At 30.7% G+C, this 18,758-nt stretch overlaps 2 protein-coding genes across 2 annotated transcripts; one reads left to right on the top strand and one right to left on the bottom strand.

Moving 5' to 3' along the window:
* The first annotated feature begins 31 nt into the window (after window positions 1-31).
* Window positions 32-3,493, top strand: LOC145193631 (glutathione hydrolase 1 proenzyme-like). Its single transcript, XM_080071091.2, has 8 exons — window positions 32-570; window positions 660-1,087; window positions 1,228-1,420; window positions 1,581-1,885; window positions 1,991-2,142; window positions 2,256-2,443; window positions 2,582-2,828; window positions 3,088-3,493. Exons 1-8 carry the CDS (start codon window positions 329-331, stop codon window positions 3,355-3,357), a joined length of 2,025 nt encoding a protein of 674 aa, XP_079927217.2. The 5' UTR covers window positions 32-328; the 3' UTR covers window positions 3,358-3,493.
* LOC145193630 (integrator complex subunit 2-like) lies at window positions 3,372-18,480 on the bottom strand. Its single transcript, XM_090069154.1, has 19 exons — window positions 18,172-18,480; window positions 17,470-17,655; window positions 17,251-17,353; window positions 16,878-16,991; window positions 16,577-16,765; window positions 16,167-16,267; window positions 15,535-15,619; window positions 15,238-15,454; window positions 14,886-15,129; window positions 14,352-14,486; window positions 13,279-13,555; window positions 10,736-10,990; window positions 10,415-10,616; window positions 10,032-10,276; window positions 9,788-9,915; window positions 8,676-8,790; window positions 4,298-4,404; window positions 3,905-4,169; window positions 3,372-3,814 (listed from the first exon to the last, which is right to left on the bottom strand). The coding sequence occupies exons 1-19, from the start codon at window positions 18,403-18,405 to the stop codon at window positions 3,546-3,548; spliced, it is 3,471 nt and encodes a 1,156-aa protein (XP_089925280.1). The 5' UTR covers window positions 18,406-18,480; the 3' UTR covers window positions 3,372-3,545.
* Window positions 18,481-18,758: the final 278 nt, after the last annotated feature.

Here is an 18,758-nt window from a genome sequence, read left to right as displayed (position 1 = left end):
AAAAACTGTTTTTTTTTTACTTTGGCGCTCACTTTCGCACAATATTGCTAAATTCGAGCTTTCAAAGGTAACATACTCCAAGTTGTGGCGTCAGTCAAACGCTTCTTCTTTGCTTTCTTGATTGGTATTAAGAAGCTAACGGCGATGTTCGAAAAACCTCACAACTAGCCAAGAAGAGCGCAGAAAAAGTTTGTTGTAAACTCCAACTACGAGAATACTTTCTATTAAAAAAAATCAGTTGTTTAAGGAATTAAATTGATGTTATCGGATGCAAGTAAGCGCTTATGTTAAGACTTATATCAAATAAAACCATTCTATTTCTTAAAAAATGGTTAGGAATCAAAGTATAACCGCTGAAACCGAAAGCAAATCTCCGAAACATTCAAATTTTATAAATGATACTCAAGGAAATAAAAGAGCCGATGTTTCAATAAAAACTTCAGATAGCAGTAATGGAACATCATCGACAACAGAAAGCTTAAACATAATCCCGAGTTCATCAGACGTAAATGCAACCGGTTGTTTCGACGAGACACCGGGTGACATGGAAACAAACTCAAACAAAAAGGGGTAAGAACAAAACTTAAAGAACTATTGGTCTCTAAGAACTATAATCAAAAATTAATCGAAGGATTATTTTTTTTTTTAATTTTTATTAGAAACAACTGCAGCGCAAAGCAGCTAATTATAATGTCTCTAACCACGTTTGCAATCTTCCTTGGTATTGCAGCTGCAGCCGGTATAACATTAACTTTATTTACAAAAAAAAGCCATATTCATGGGAAAGTTCATGATACGCATGCAGCCGAACTTTATGCTAAAGCAGCGGTTTCCTGTGATGCAGGGGCTTGTTCTAAAGTTGGCGTCAATATTCTCCGTCAAAATGGCTCTGCAGTCGATAGTGCAATTGCTACCACCCTTTGTTTAGGCGTTATTAACATGTATGCAACTGGTATTGGTGGTGGAGGATTTATGCTCATTTATATAAAAGAGAAAAAGACATTCGAAGCTATTGATTTTAGGGAGAGAGCCCCCGGAAAATCTACCGTTGATATGTTTGAGATTAATACAAATAAATCCAGATACGGTAATGATGCAACTATGCAAGCTTCTACATAAATATATAATAGGCTTCTACAAAGAGATTTAGATTCTGAAAATAACACTTTATTTATAATATATAAATATTATTACAAGTAAAATAGTATTTTTAAACTTGTTTGGCAGGTGGACAAGCGGTTGGAGTTCCTGGTCAAATTAAAGGCTTATATCATGCTTGGAAAAAGTATGGGCGAATTCCTTGGGGAAAACTTGTTGATACAGCTATACAGTTAACCTCTGATGGTTTTGTAGTCCATCCAATTTTAAACAAAGTTGTCACATTAAGTAAAGACTTTATTAAAACTGATGCTGGATTAAGGTATTAAGCAGTTTTTTTCCTTTTCAAAGTAATAGGTTCCATATATGATAATAACTTGAATGATCTAAGAGCTACCATTGTAATCATAAAAATGTTGATAATCTGGTAGCGTTTTTGACTTTATTTTCTTTTAAAAACAAATATTCCATTTCTCTAATAGAAATTTATTGCTTACATCTGGATATCAACCGATACAAGCTGGAACAGTGCTAAAAGATCCAAAGTTGACAGAAACCTTAAAAATTATTAGAGACGACCCTGAATCGTTTTATAATGGAAAATTAGCAGAAAAAGTTGTAAAAGACATATCCATAGCCGGCGGGGTTGTGACGTTGGATGACTTAGCAGAATATAAGGTGATAACGAGGAGCGTTATAGCAACTTATGTTAATGATTTGGAGCTCGCTACCATAAGTTTGCCAAGTGGCGGTGTCTCAGTTATTCAGCTTTTAAATATATTAAGAGGTAAATTTTTTTCTTCCTAAATGAGTTAACTATTAATTTCATACTATGTTAATGGAAGTAGTTATATTGGGAATTTTTAATCTATTTTTCACCTGTTTTTACAAGGTTATTTCCTTTCTCCACTTGATTTGGATCCAACTGACCCTGAAAAAACAGCCAAAACTTATCATCGGATAATTGAAGCACTTAAGTTTACTTTTGCGCAAAAAAGCAAGTATGGTGATCCAGCATTTATTGACAAAAACTCGGTTAACAAGGTAACTATTATTTCTAATGGATACGAGGGACATATTTGTGTCAACATGTTTTCGCTTATACTAGTACGAATTACATGACAAACTTTACCAATTACAAACGAACGTTTTTTAAGGAGATTGAAAATGCTCTGGATGAAAACTTCGGAGACTCTCTGCGTCTAAAGATTGATGATGTTAAAACACGAGAATTTCAGTATTATGGATCAGAATATACAATACCAACCGATAAAGGGACATCTCATGCAAGTATTCTTGCTGAAAATGGAGACGCAGTTTCAGTCACTACCACTATCAACGAATGGTGTGTAAAGTTGGTTAAAAAGCAACGATTAGAAATTCCGCAGTAGTAAAAATCAAATTGACGAAACGTTGGTATTTTGTTGGAATAAATCACAATACTTCTTGTTTATTTACGCAATATTTTTATTGTAATTTTAAGGTTTGGATGCATGTATCGGTCTACTGAAACTGGAATTATCTATAACAACGAAATGAGTGACTTCAGTACAAGCAGTGCAGTACAAGAAGGTTTGGCACCTTTAGCACCGTCTCCATATAATAAAGTGCATAGTGGCAAAACGCCCCTCTCTTCCATGTCACCTATAATAATGACAGACAAAAACGGCGAAGTCAAGTTCGTAATTGGTGGTACTGGGGGCGGTAGAATAATAGCATCTGTGGCTCAGGTAAGTTTACTAAAGAGTAACACGTTTTCAGGGTTGGTTCATTTAATGTTAAGATCAGATCTAAGCTTTTATTAGCCATTACGCGCGGTTAAAGTAATAGAAAAAGCCAAATGATTAGTGGGGTAAAAACTAATTTTGCACACGTTAACAAGGCGCTTTAATCTGAATTTTTCGAAAAGTAAATATGCTTTTTTTTTTCTTTTTTTTTTTTAAAAAATTTGAAACCTAACTTAATTGGATTTAATGACTCCTATTTTAGGCTATCATAAATAAGTTGTGGTTTGGTCAGGACCTAGCGCATTCAGTTGCATTACCACGGCTGTATCATCAACTTTGGCCAAATATAATTAATATAGAGGAAGGGAACAATATAGGCGAAGAGGTCATAAAAAGACTAAAAGCGAAAGGACACTCCTTTGAAACTATACTACCGATGAAAACATCTACCCAAGCAATATATGTTGAAAGACCAGGTCAAATTTACGCAATGTCAGATCCAAGGAGGGAGGGAAAAACCGATGGTTATTAAACATTGATCACATGTTTAAGGATGAGATTGCTTAAGTTTTTTTACAGCTGTATAAATAATTTTATAAAAATGATCGCTATTTCGACCCATCTTCTGTACAATAATACCTATTGCTTAGGAAGCAAATCGTTACAAACGTAGTCTTATCTTTTCGTAGTTAAGCATTGTAAGCTCTTTCAAGATAAAGATCACGTATCATACAAGGCGAGTTTTTCTTCCAAATTTGCTTTCATAATGTTCTCAAAAACTCTTTCCGTTTCGTCCGCAAGCTCTTGACTGGAACAAGGTTTCATAAAAAATTGACGACAGTTGCTGGAAAACTTATTGTTAACGCCGATACTCATGTTCGTGTTCACAGCATTGTTCACTCCTTTCGGTTCACATTCGATGTCCATTTCAAAGTCTTGATCAATATTGTTTTCTTCAAAATTACTCACGTTCTCCTTCGAACACACGACTAAATGTTTTTAAAACAAAAAACTCCGAACCTCTATAATCATTCAGCAAAAATTAAAAATAACATAAAACCACCACATGAAAAACTAACCTGTCAACGGCAGTTTACTAAGTTGAGAAGCTGCTATTTTACCAATACTTAACAGCAACTCGACAACATTGTTACGTAGGGGCGGGAAAGCTTTACAAATTCTCGCAAAGCAGCTGAGTGCCGGCACAAAAAATTGGTTGCGTTTTGAAACTGGAAGCGCAACAAGTAAGTCAGATGCTCTTTGCAAAGTGTACTTACACATTGAATACGATTTTGGAATGGGATAATGCACGGCAAGATGAGATATCAATTGAACGGCAAAAAGCTGCGGATAAAATAAACTTAAAAATCTTAAAGGTAAACACTGGCGGATATTAAAACATTTTAAAATATATATTTAAAAAAAAGAACTTTTTATATTTATATGCTTTTAAACTTGTAATGTTGTGATACCTGCTTTTCTAAATGAGGTTGATTAAGTAACTCTGGTATAAATTCTATACAAATATGCATTGAGGGTACCCCAGTGCACAATACATCGAGCAAACAAGGAGGATAACCTAAGAAGAAAAAAAAAACATTTTAGAATGTGAGCGGCGTGGTGTAAAAATTAAATCGAAAACCTTTTTTATAAAAATTTCCGTACACAAAAACTACCTTTTCTTTTTAGTGTGTGTGTGTGTGTGTGTGTGTGTGTGTGTGTGTGTGTGTGTGTGTGTGTGTGCGCGTGCGTGTGTCAAAATCAAAAATCATTTTCACTGATTCCTAATTTTAGGTTTAAAAAAAATCATGGGAAACTTTTTTCCAAACTCATACATTTTGTATTTTAATTCTTTTTTATAAAAGAATTTCGTTTTTTGCAAAACATTTGACGAATTTACAGATTTCAATCAATATATTTCGTGTTAAGGATGTTACAAAAAACACAGATCATTGCAAATAGTAATTCACAAATAAAACGCAATGACCTAAATAATATAATGAAAAGACAAGAGAAAAACGTAAGAAATAAACTAGTCCCATAGTAAAAGTATAACTTTACAAAAATTTATAAGTAACACTTATAAAACAGACTTTTAAAAGAGTTAAAATATAGGTCAAATAGTTATTATAATGTATTCACATACATACACATATACACAAATCAGAAATTATAAAATGTACATAAACATAAAGAAAAAAGGTATAGAGGTAAAGAATAAAGTTAAGCATAACTTTTTAGGTAAAAGCCGTACAGGTATGTTATGGTTTTATTTTAGAAAATGGTTAAAATATAAATAGCTATAATACAGTTTAAAAGGTTGAAAGAAACAATTAATTGGTGTTAGGACACCACAAACAATATTGTGAATGAACCCTGCTTATTTGTGAAAGGACAAAGCACATAATACAGTAAAGGGAGAGTGATCATTTGTAAAAAGACACAAGTGAAGACGTTATTTAGTTAATAATGGCTAAAACTTGATTACAGAAACACATTTAACTCGGGAAACCTCAAAAATGAAACAGTTGTCAACAAATGAAAACGTTCTTCAATATTTTTTTCTTTTTAAACCAAAAAAATCCCAACTTGTTGGAAAAATACATGGCTTGTAAAAACACCGGAATCACAAACTAATTTTTGATAACAAAAAACTGGGAAAAAAGATGACACAAAAAGCAACAATAAAAGCTTGAGCATCAATAAAAGATATGAAAGGATCCCCCCTATGATACTTCACTTTGATGGTAAATTGTTCAAGAATTCACCAAATGAAGAGAATTAACAAGGGATAGAAATAGCAGTAAGTATTGTGTAGGCAAAAATACTCTGCTAGGAACACCCTCTTTTATCAGTTCAACAGAAGAATACCAGACTGAACTTAATGACTGACTTTCTGAAATCATATACACTAAAAGAAAAAATTGTTAATACGATGTTTAATACTACAATTTCACATACTACCACAAAGAAACGAGTTTGTGTCAGATTAAACGAACATTTTCAAGGACACTTTTTTGCAAACATCACGTCTATGAATGACATGTCAAAAATGCTTCTAAGATTCATAGAACAATATGTAGAAAAGATCATCTTCTATTCAAAAAGCTTTGGTTTTATGTAGAAATCGGCATCTCTCAACTTTTCAAATATGATTATGGAAAGAGTAAAATTTAGACAATCTAGAATCCCTAAAGGTCTGTTCTACTTCTCTTGAAGAGGAAATTTTGCCAAGAGGAGGTTATACTGAGCTAGCTGAACTGTTCTGCTTAATCCTTTCACCAGTTCAGAAGGAGGTTGAAATCAGGCACCCAGGAGCTGCTTTTCATGCAATATTGATTTCCCAAGCAAACAATTACTTAGTAATCCAAATACTAAACAGCCAATCGAATCTAGAAAAAAAAATTTCTCTAAAGAAGGATTGAGTTTATGTCTAAGTTTATTGCATTGTTTTATGCAATTTTGTTTTTAAGGTCTTTAATTGCTATAATTTCACTGAGGCTGAACCTTGAAGCCATCTGGGAGATAAAAAACTATGAAGCAAGTGCTAATGAAATTTCTGAGAAGTGCTTAAGGAGAATGACTAATCGTCTTTGATATATAAGTTCATCTAATAAGGTAAGTATGGGTATTAAGGCCCGGCGGGTAATAAGGCCCACTAATCCAAAGTTAGGGAAAAAATAAATTGTGAAACTTTTTTTTGACATTAAAATATTAGAGTTATCTGGTTTTATCACTGGCAGCAAAAAAAAATCAGCATTTCTTTACCGCGCATTCGACAAAGGTGGGCCTTAATACCCATACTTACCTTATTCCATTAAGCCTTCTAAAGCTTCAGCAGAGCAAAAGAGACAAATGATGGTCTACTCAATCCTAATGAGTGTAATTTGGTTCCCAGTGAATAAATTGAAAATATCCAAATTAAATTTAGATAAAGAACAAAGACCTAGCTTGGGATCTTTGATCAATTCAGGATCCAAATTGATCTTCAACATGACAAGCAGAAAATAAGGGTTGCAATAACTTCTGTCTGATATGTAGAATCTTACAAGCCCCTATAAAGAGTTTGTTTGCAATCTCTCTGTTGTGATGATGCTGCTGAAAAGAACCTCAAGTTATTAAATGACTTTGCTTCTGTAAGCCATGACAAAAACCTTAGGCAAGATCTTTTTCTGATGGTGGAGAAAAAAGAAACAAAAAAGGAGGAAAAGGCACACCGGCTGAGAAGAGAATGTTGTAGTGAGTGCATTGTGATACAAGAAAGCAAACTGGGAAACTTTTTATAATAAAAACTGGATAACAAGCTTTGTTATTTATAATAAAAACTGGATAACAAAGTATATTGCATTAAAGTATATAATGTAGAAGCTTCTTAACATCACAGTTTAAACTATTACATCAAGTTTTTACTATTATATAGTAAAAACTTGATGTAATTCTACATTATATACTTTAATGCAAATACATTATATACTTTAATGCAAATCAATCAAGATTTAATTGTTCATTGGTAGCTCAATACCTTTTAAAACTAAAAGATATTTTTTATTTTATTCACAGCATAACCTTGGTTAAAAATCTGTAAATTTGTCAATGTTTTGCAAAAAAACTAGATTCTTGTGTGTGTGTGTGTGTGTGTGTGTGTGTGTGTGTGTGTGTGTGTGTGTGTGTGTGTGTGTGTGTGTGTGTGTGTGTGTGTTAGTGTGTGTGTGTGAGACTCATAAAAAGTAATCAAAATACAAAATATATGATTGCTTTCAACAAAAATTTATATATTCAGATCCATGAGTTTAGAAAAAAAATTTTCTATGAATATATTTAAAATAGAGAGATCCCCAGATCCTCAAAAATCTTTTTTGGTCTGAAAATGCACTTTTTTAAACCTTAAAGTGCTGGGGACCTGTCAAAAATAATTTTTATGGGTTAAAACTAGAGATGGGAAACGAACTGAACCCGAACCAAACGAACCGAACTAGAACCTTATTTACAACAGAACCGAACCGAACCCGAACTTTAGTTGTTACCAAACCGAACTGAACCCAAACTTTAAAACTGTTGGGAACGAACCAAATTAAACCAACTGTCCTTACCTTAACTAAGCCAAATTCGTTTGAAAAAGTGAAAATTTTGCAATTCGCACATTACTACAATACATAACATAATACATAACAATACATAACCTAATGTGTAACATACCGCGAGTTTAGAATTATTTTGCTCTATCTCTCATTTTAAGTGTTGGGAGAAAATGAGTTAGTAATTTTAGTAAGTAATAATTACTTTTAAAATATATTTTATTTTTTTAAATTTCTGTCTAAATAATTTGTTTATATCAAAGTTATTTAAAGCATAAGTTATTATTTCTTTAAAAACTAAGCTAAAATTTTGACAGTAGGCTACTTGAGCTACCATTATCTGTGTTCAGAAAGTTACTGCTTTAATGTTTTGTGCACTTTAACTGCAGCTATTAGCAACTGCATTGTTTTTTGAACTTTTGAACTTGCAGTGTAAAAGCATTGAAAATTATTTCAAATTATTTGCAATGATTTAACTACTTAACATAACTTTAACTTATTTTTGTTTTATCATTGTAAATGTAAAGCTGTGTAACTAATAAAAAAACAGTTGTGTTGATACCGAACCGAACCCGAGCTGTGCTTAAGACTGAACCGAACCGAGCTCGAACATTAGATATAACCGAACCGAACCTGAACTTTAAAAAAAGGGTTTGATTCCCATCTCTAGTTAAAACGTAACACAGATGTTTTCACCCATTCTCACTAAATGAAATGCAAAAGCAATAAAAAAATTTTATCCCAAAAATGGGACACCTTAATATACATAATTTACCTTGAAAATGGATGAGCTTTGCCATATGAGGTTCAGAAATAAAACTTTGGTGAATAAAGCGACAAACACGACATCTGATTTCTCGCAGAGTGCTCTGTACACCATATGTTGAAGTCTGAAAACAATAAAATGTTAAATAATGCTTTATACTTTGAGTTTGACCAACAAGAGTCATTTAAAAGCACATTTATTTTTTATTGAGACTAAGAAAAAGTAAAAATGTAAATAAAAAGTAAAACATTTTAAACAAAAGACAATGCAAGTTAATGTTAAACAACATAACAAAACATTTCTTTCACAGTAAAAATAAATATTAGTAAGTGCAATTGAGGTCTAGGAGAGTGCAATGGAGGCATAAGAAAAGACTCCAGCTTTTATTGCTAGAAGTCACCAACAGTAAATAAAATATTCAATTATTTAGTAAAAGCATATCTACTCTGGCACCATTTCTCAAAAAACTGAGCTATGTCTTGCTTTACATAGTGTCACATGTTTACCCATTATTAACTTATTATGAAATATACTTCCAACATTAAAAGAATGTTAACATGTATATTTATATATTAACTAAAAACATTTTACAATTCAAAATGGTCTCATTTTGCTGTATTAGAAATGTCAAGTTCATTTGCCATATTCCTCATAATTTTTATCGGTTTTGTTTGGGCTCCCTTCCTAACAATCTAGATGGCTCTCTTGGTACAAACTGAACGGTTTCTTCCTGGAACTAGATTGTGTAAAGTTGATTGTACCTTCTGATGGCTTTTCTATATATATTGAAAATTTTTTTTCTAAAATTTTAATGCATCTGTAATTATTTGTTAAAAATTTATATTTAAGTTTTGGGTAAATGTATATGTCACACTCTGTACAACATTAAACTGAAAGACAACCAAAAGCAACTTTGTCTAAGTATTTAAAAATTATTTACACTCATGAAACGTTGAATATGCACCCCAATAAAACTCAAGTGCAAGAGGGCATAATCAGAAACATCTATTATGCAAGCATTATTCATCCTGTTACAATTTTCTAACAAATGATGTCAAGAAACGTTGTACAAGCAAAATAGCAAACTTAATTGAAGCATAAAGATTCATTAATAAATTTACCGTTTCTTCAAAGTCATAAGGGAGACATACTTCAAGCAAGATTTGTAATGCTGCACTTTCTTGTGCAGTTATCAAAGCTGACTTAAGCTCTTCTCTTTCAACATCAGCTGCAATTGTCATTGGCATAGCTATCAAAATTGATAAAGAGAAATAATAATACAGATTTATAGTTAGAAATAAAGAATAGAAATAATCTGCATTCACTTTAAAATAACACTCAAAATTATTACATAATAAAATCTACCTGTTGTCAGGGGATTTGACAAAATATGGTAATTTAGGAGAGATCTCGAGGCTGCTAGATAACCATTTAATGTTTTCAAGAGAAGGTCAAACACAGGTGGTACACGATAAACCCTTTCATCACATCTTAGTACAATTAAAGGGTCTTTTTTAATTTCTTCATCAGTGAATGGCACTACCTTCTGCCACTCATATTTGATATGGTCTGGTTTTTTATGCAACACATTTACTGTTTTTAGCCATAAACTAAATAAAACAATTTAATTTTTATTTTAAACATTTTTATACTTAACTCATAAAAAATGGAATAAAAATGCAAAATTATTATGCCATTTATACTTAAACATTTAAATTAAATATTTAAATATCTGATATAACATTTACATTCTTGGAGCTACTATATTTAGCTTTTTCCACACAGCAGCCAATACCAACTGAACTTTCCTTGGTGTCTCAACATTCAATATCATTGGTAATGCTTCAACAATATCATCCAAATAGGGTATTAGATCATCAGGATGAAGCGTTTCAAGATGAGAAAGTAAACGCAGTACATTCTGTGGACAATCATTGAGGGATATAAAAGCTTAAAAACAAGTGTAAAAATCAGTTCCATTGTAAGCCAAAACAAAAATCAAGGTTGAAAAATAGAAGAAAAAAAGGAAGGAAGAAAAAACTCCAAGTCAAGAAATAATAATAAGAAACCTTTTCTAATGTCTTCTGAAGATACCTTCATCCTATCCAACAATCCTGGATTTATGATTTGTAACTCTGCAATTTCTTCTGCTTCAAGCATATCTTCTGCAAGATTTAGATGTGGATAATGAGTGGTCATCAAGCCCAGCAATGAGGCATACAAACTGCTATAAGAAGCAGAGCATGCTTTTAGTAATAATTGCTTCATTGGGATTGTAGCATATAAACCAGAAGAGTACATTTTCAATGATCTTGAGTTACTAACTGAAAAAACATTTGCTTTAGAATTTCCTTAAAATGTTACATGATTAAAAGAACATTTACTTTAGGAATTTCCTAAAATGTCATGTGACTAAAGGCATCTCACACCCTTATAATATCTTTACTGAAGATAGTAGAAGGAATAATCATAAACAATAGTTACAGTACCAAATATAAATAATAGGAACTTTTAAACTGAAACTATTTAAAATATATTTCTCTTTTAAATTCAGGTCTTTTATTTATTTGTAGAGCAAATGTGAATTTGATTCAGTTCTCAAAATCTAGTGTGAATTTGTTAAAATGCAAAATGAAACGAATGCAACTTATTTATCAGCAAACTATTCTTGACAGAAGTTTTCTAAGCATTCAGGTTGCATAATATTCCATTTCATTTCACTTAATATGGATTATAAGTTTTTTATGCATTAATTTTTTTCCACTTCATTCTGCATTTAGAAAATTTGACAGTGAATTCTTAAGAAATTATAGCTGCTAACTATAACATGTTAACTATAAAATAAGCATATTTAGTCATATAATCAAGAAGCAGTGAGAGCAAAACTGGGCTTGGAAGTAAATATGAGAAAATAGAACAAAAAAATCTATAATCAGATGAACTTATACATATAATCATCTATAAACTAGATGATTATATGTATAAATAGTACACTTTTTGAGTAGTAGAGGAAATAGATTGCATAAAATGTAATTGGGAAAAAAATACTAATGAGTTGCTACTGGCATTATGGCTAAAACTTAAGCTTTTTGATAAATCTTTAAGTTTTAACATTAGTTGTATTTTAACTAAAAAAGAAGCCAAATTAGAAGCAGAATTAAAAAAAAAGATTTCAAAACCAAAATGGGATTATTTGTTAAAAAGTATGTATGCATGTATGTATACACACCTATACATCTTTGAGGTTAAACAATTCCACTTCACAACCCTACAACAAACCAGGCAAGCAAACAACCTGCATGTTTGCCTAGTTAATCTTTGTTTAATGATGCAGCATTAAACAAATATTTTTTTTTGGTTAGAGCTTCAATACTTTTAGAATCAAGATTACCATCATATGATCAAGTATTCAATGATACAACTTTACTATGATGATTATGATAAAACTAAACTTAAAGCTGTTTAGTAACAGTGACAAAGATAAAAATTGGTGAAATCATAGTAACAACAACAATGATAATATGTCAGGAATAACCAGAAGCAGAACTTTTATTTGGTTCATTTAGCAACAAATCAATCATTTAGACAAGCATTTTCCAGCAAAACATAAGCTAAATAAGTAGTAAACTCACACAACCACAAAATCATTAAGAAAATCACAAACCCATCTAAGAAATCTTGCAATTCACGTCCAGCAATACTCTCTTAACCAACTTTGCCTCATAGAAAACACTCTACTGTAAAGCCATTTTTTCTTTTGGCCTTTCCAGCTATACAGATAGAGTATACATAGACATATGTGAGCTACCTTTCAAGTTGCATTATGCAAACCACCTCAAATCATTTAACACAGCACAAAGTTCAAAGACAAAATTGAGCTATCCAATCAAGTGTGGCATAATAAATTTAAAAAAAAGGCAAACCATCAATTCAATGAATCATAACCAGGAAATGTCTGCCACATTAACCAAGCAAAAGTTAATTGTCAGATCCATAAAGAAAAAAAAACAGGGCTATATTAGGAACTAATTTAACAAACACTTTGATACATATATTTTCAATTGTGAATAAAGAACTTTTTAGAGATAAGGCATAAGGAATTTTTTTTTTATCTCATTACCTTTTGCTCCTACTTTTCTCCTGCTGTTTTATTAACTTTGCATTTCTGCTGTTTTATTAACATTGCATTTCTTAAATTTTTTTTTTGTTTCATTTATTGACTTTAAAAAACTATGAGAACTAAAAGGCTGTCAGTGAAATATGGATGAAATAATGTCATTATAAAATTATGCTTTAAATACATTTTTGTAAAACTGAAAAAGAGAAATCTTTATCATGAGCTTACATTAGATTTAATGAAAAAAACTTTTAGCAAAATAATAATAACTTTAATGGATTTTTAAAATAAATTCAACAGCCTGATGCCCTTGAAAAGAAGTTGCTGAAATTACACACACACACACACACACACACACACACACACACACACACACGCACGCACGCACGCACGCACGCACGCACGCACGCACGCACGCACGCACGCACGCACGCACGCATGCACGCACACACACATATAAATGTACTTATTTGGAAAAAGTTCAATTTTTTTTACCCAAGGTTTTCATATTTATTAGAAGTGAATCCTGGTATATCAGACAATAATGCATCAGTAGAATTTGTGTTGTTGTAACATCAATACATTTGCGGGATCCAGAAAATACTTCTATAATTTTTTCTTCATCAAACTCTTCTAGAGAGTTCATTTGGCGTTTCGAAGATTTACTAACATTCACAGTGTTGATGATTGAATGAACAAAAGTTTCAATAAGAGGCAGCATGAGAGGGTGCACAGGTGTTGTGCAACAGCAAAGCTGATCAAACAACCAATCCTAAAAACAAATAACCAAAGAATAAAAACTGCCAACTTAAAAAATAAAAACTGCCAACTTATAGAATAAAAATTGCAAACTTAAAGAATAAGCAACATAACCAATAAATAATAAGTTGTAAAAATAACCATCTGATCTTAAAGACAAACAACTAGTCATACACATGCAAAAAAAAAAAAAAAAAAAAAAGAAAAAAAAAAAAGAAGTACAAAAAATAAAATATGAACCAGCTTAAAGCAAAAACTACAAAGGTATATTTTAAAAAATTCAAAGCCTAAAAAAAATTGTCTTTGACCCTCCTTATATTTTAAAAAATTCAAAGGTATATTTTAAAAAATTGAAGCATAAAGTCTTATAAATTGACGGTCCTTCACAAACTTAATATATAAACAGGTGTTTTTTAAAATCACTAATGTCAAATAAAATGAAACTGATTTTCCCTTGGTGCAATGAAATGATAGAAGACCATAATAAGCATTTATACCAGATTGTACTTTGTTAAATTTTGTGAAAACAGATGTTCTACAAAAAAAGTTCTGTATAAGTCCAATTTTTAATGTTGAGTTAAAATCATAAATAATTTTACATATTGGTTATCCACACTTCTTGTGCAATTGATAAACACTTATATACGTTATATTTATTATAAAATGTCTAAATATGGAAAAATACAAATTAGCCTCATTTTAACTACAAATATTACTTCCTGGCTTGTTTGATTTAGCCCAATTAAAAAATTATTAAAACAATAATACTTAAAAGTAATTTAACAGTAAATTTATCTTCAACTGGTTACCTTGACTGCGATTGAATGTTTTGTAAATACTTTAGACTTCATTAGTTGAAGAACACAATGAACTGGAAGAAAACCTTTAATCTTAGCACTCAAGTTTTTTGTAATAGCAACAGTTAAAGCGTGCTCTGCTACAACCTAATAAAAATATTTTTAAAAAAATAACAACAACAACGTTTTTTTTATATTGACAACTGTGAATTTAAACACTTATCATTAAAATGTTCGTCAGATAAAAATCAATGCTCTGTGCAGTTGTTGATGATCACACACCATATGAACATTTTAAACTTTTGTTATCTCACTACACATTGTATTTTCAAAATTACTTTGTTAAAAATTTTTCCTTTAGCTTTCTTACAATTTTAAATGAAACTTACTATTTAAAGAGTTTTTTTAAACTTTTAAGCGATTCTCTTACACTTTTTAAACTACACATTTTTTGAGTGCTGATCAAGTCAATCCAATGGCAACTAGAAATGTATAACAGAAATTACAAGTAAAAATGTTAAAGAATAAAACCAAAAAATCTCTTACCCTTTCTGAAAACACCTGCTGAGTGAAAAGTATCTTGATCTTTGTTAGTGAGCTAGGACGAAGTTTGATACCCAAAGTGTCACAAATCAGATCCATAATAGGTTCAAGAGTGTTATTATGAAAGTGAATAGCCATAAGCAATAGGGTTTCTCCATAAGAAGAGCCTACCTTTTCATCAAATACTGCTGATTGCCCAGGGAGACTACTTAACCAAGTAACAACTTTATCTTCACGCTCTTGAGTGCTAAAAGATTGTATATAAACAAAATGGTTAACTAAATCTATTTCAAACAAAAAAAAAAAAAAAGAAACTTTTGATAAAAAGAGTTTATTGATAAGTTAATCAAGTGACCTTATAAGAAATGCACATGCCACCAATGTGCACAAACTAACCACAACAAAGCGCACTCCAACTGCTGTTATTGATGGCTTACATGTGATAAGCTCAAGCAGTACTTCTGATTCTTCTGATGAAAACTTGAATCCTGTTACAGTTTTAAGTGCACAATAAAGTCGCATGATTGCAATTCCATGGAGTATCTTAAGATTGAGTTTGCAATCATCACATTCTAAAGTAAAAAACATTCAAAATATCAAAAACTTACAAACTACACAGAATATATTAATAAGTACATTTTAAAACCTTTACCTTTGTGCATCAGTACATTTATGACACCCTCCATTTCTTTGATTAATTGATGTTTAAACATAGTTAAACCATTTTCTTTATGTTCCTTTTTGAAAATAATAATAATAATAATAACAATAAAAATATAACCATGTGATAAAATAAGCTTCATTTAACATTCATGTTTATACAGTTATGATTTTCATTAAAGCAAAAAATTAAAGTGATTAAAATATTAAAAAAAAACAACACAAAAACAACTAAGTATTGTTCAGCATTTAACAATCACCAATCATTTAGATCTTGCAATTAAAAAAAATATCTACAACTTTTCACTCAACTCACCAGCTCACAACCACCAGTAGCAGTTGTAAAAAAGAAAAAAAAAAAAAAAAAGAAAAGAAAAGAGTGTTGGTAAAGAAGTTGTAAGAGTGAAAAACACACATTTAACAATTGATTATGCAAAACTAAAACAAGCCTTAGTCGAGTCTTATTCATTCTTATAGTTGACTTTTAAAAACTTTAGCGAAAACATTTCCTTATTGTTAAGGTTTGTTTTACAGTCCAAGATAATTACTTTTATACTCAGAGTTTTTTTTTTCTCAATCTAACTAGAAAGCAGAAAAACTAAACAAAAAAAAAACTTCAAAAACCTTTTGAGCAACTTTGATATATTCAGCTAACCAATCTTTTGTCTGCTGATCACTTGCCAAGAGTAGGCCAGTGAAAAATGGCACTAAGTCACTTGAGTTTTCTAGTTGAGAAAAGTGACTTTAAATTGATATTCAAATAAATATAAACATTTGAAATTATCTGTATTCATAGTAAACATAAAATGAAAGATATAGAAAAACTTTATTTTACAATTTTTACAGCTCTTAAATAAACTTAGAACTTTAATTTTTTCATGAAAATAGCATTTAACTTTTATATAAATTTAAATTGGAAAACACACTTCAAAATGACAGCTTGTCTTGTGTAAATTTTTCTTTTTCGCCATAGTCATACTACTAATTTATTGAAAAAAAAGTCTGTTTCTAAACTTTAAGCTGGATAGACGTACCTACATTTCCATCAATTGACAGCTCTATTGCCAATCCAGTAAGTTTCCTAGTAGATACACACTCAGCTCGTAGAATTTTACTGTATTGAGAGTTCATAGAGCAGAGCATTTTCAGAGTTTTAATTCTAATTTGTGTTTGCACATTCAGATCTTCAGATGAAGAGGCATGACTCAAAATGCTTGAACAAACTATATACAGAATAAAATTTTCTTTGACCTTATCAACATCACCACCATTATAGCACTATCATTATCAACAAGTGAATAACTAACAAGTATGATAAATAAAACCATCAAGTACCGATATCAAACGACTGTGGATTGTTAACAACAAGTATGCAAAGAAGCTCTGGACCATATTTTACACGTAGTAATACCTCAGCTAATTCAGGAATGATAAGGAGTGAAGGAAGTTCTAGAAAGGTAAGTGTTCTATGCAAATTTCCAAAATCAATTTTTAAAAAGGAGTCAATAAATACAATTATAGTTAAACAGTAAGAATTAGAAACATTAATTTAATATTTTATGGCTAAAAAAATCATGATGATGATGATGATGATGATGATGATGATGATGATGATCATCATCATCATCATCATCATCATCATGATCATGATCATCATGATCATCATCTTTGTTGTCGTCAAAGAGAAAAATGAGGATGATATATTTACCAGCATATGATACACAAATTATATCAGATATCTCCTCCAAATAAGTTATGCATTCAAATAACTCCGAATCAATAAATTTGAATGCAACAGGATTTTCCAGAACCTATTCAATAAAATTATTGTTACTCAATAAGGAAAGGAAAGTTTTTATCAAAATAAAGACAAATTCTTTTGTTTTGACACAAAATATAAAATATTCTGTAAAATGATAAGCATTACCTGCCCAGATATCCGAAGAATTTCACTGAGTACTAGTCTTATGCGCTTTATTCCTTCACTTTCTTCAAACTCTAACAACAATCCCTTTGCCTCGCCTAACAAATCTTCAGACATTTCAATGCTTCCCAGTTTTTTCTGTAAATGCTGCTCCTTTAAAGCATCTTCATGTACAATAACAAAATCCACCTTTAAAACAAGAAAGAGATTTACTGAAGAATCTAACACTTGCCATAATTTAGTTATTAAGAATACAACACATCAACCTTTTTACAAACCATAAGAAGTTGTGGTCAATAGCCATTATACATAAATTAAGTTTTTATAGCTTTATGCAAAGAATTTCTTTTCATTACACTTCACACCAAAGTTTACAGCATTTGAGTGATAAATGGTCATTAGTTTTAAAAATGAGTATAATTGCAAATTTTGCATTTTCTATGCTTTTATTTCTTTTCATCTAGTAAACATCTTTCTCCTCATATTTTTTAAGTTGAATGTTTTTTAGCTACTTGCATAAAATATAAAGTCGCTTTTATTAAACTGAACAGGTATATCTAGCAAATTATCTAAAAAGTTCAGTGATTTTGTGCTTGAGTTATCTGATACCATTATTTTAGAGCTTAAATAACAGTATTTAAAAAGAATAAGATGAACTCAACTAACTTAAAAAGTAGACCAAAAAAAAAAAAAAAAAAAGTTCACCTTTAACAGTTCAGAAATCATATTCACAGCATCTAATCTTGATATCTTTTTTATTATTTCTTTCTGGAGACATTCAAATTCTACACTTTCTACAGGTTTTGAAATTAACCGTACAAGTGATGGGAGAATTGGCCGAACCTTGTCATTACTAAGGTTAAGAATCTTTTTAATACATGAAGATTGCAGAGCAATGAATGCCTCTTCAGAAGGTATAATATGTTCATACTCTTCCATTTAGATTTTAGTAATAATTAATAACATAATTGTAGAATTACATCTAAAAATAGTGCCCTAATGTTACTGACTGTATTTTAATGCAATATTGGTAACATTTACAAGATGATACAAAGGCACTGCATTTCTTCTTTTCTTCACACAAAAAGTAAAATGGGAGGAAATGAGAAAATAAAAAGACGAATATCAAATCACAAAACATTTTAACAAGATGCAAAGCAGTAAAGAATATTGAATTTGATTTAAACAACTTTCAAAGGCCAACTTAAAAATTTGGTAGACCTGTTTTTTCTTAAACAAAGAGTACAAAGTAATCACAACTTGACTCATTAAAAAACTTTCAAAATGATAAA

Source organism: Hydra viridissima, unplaced genomic scaffold, assembly GCF_058129835.1.
Source record: "Hydra viridissima isolate aposymbiotic clone 2 unplaced genomic scaffold, HvirCarnegie_v1 scaffold_12, whole genome shotgun sequence".
Taxonomy (NCBI): Eukaryota; Metazoa; Cnidaria; class Hydrozoa; order Anthoathecata; family Hydridae; genus Hydra; species Hydra viridissima.
This window is presented reverse-complemented; position numbering and strand designations above follow the sequence as displayed.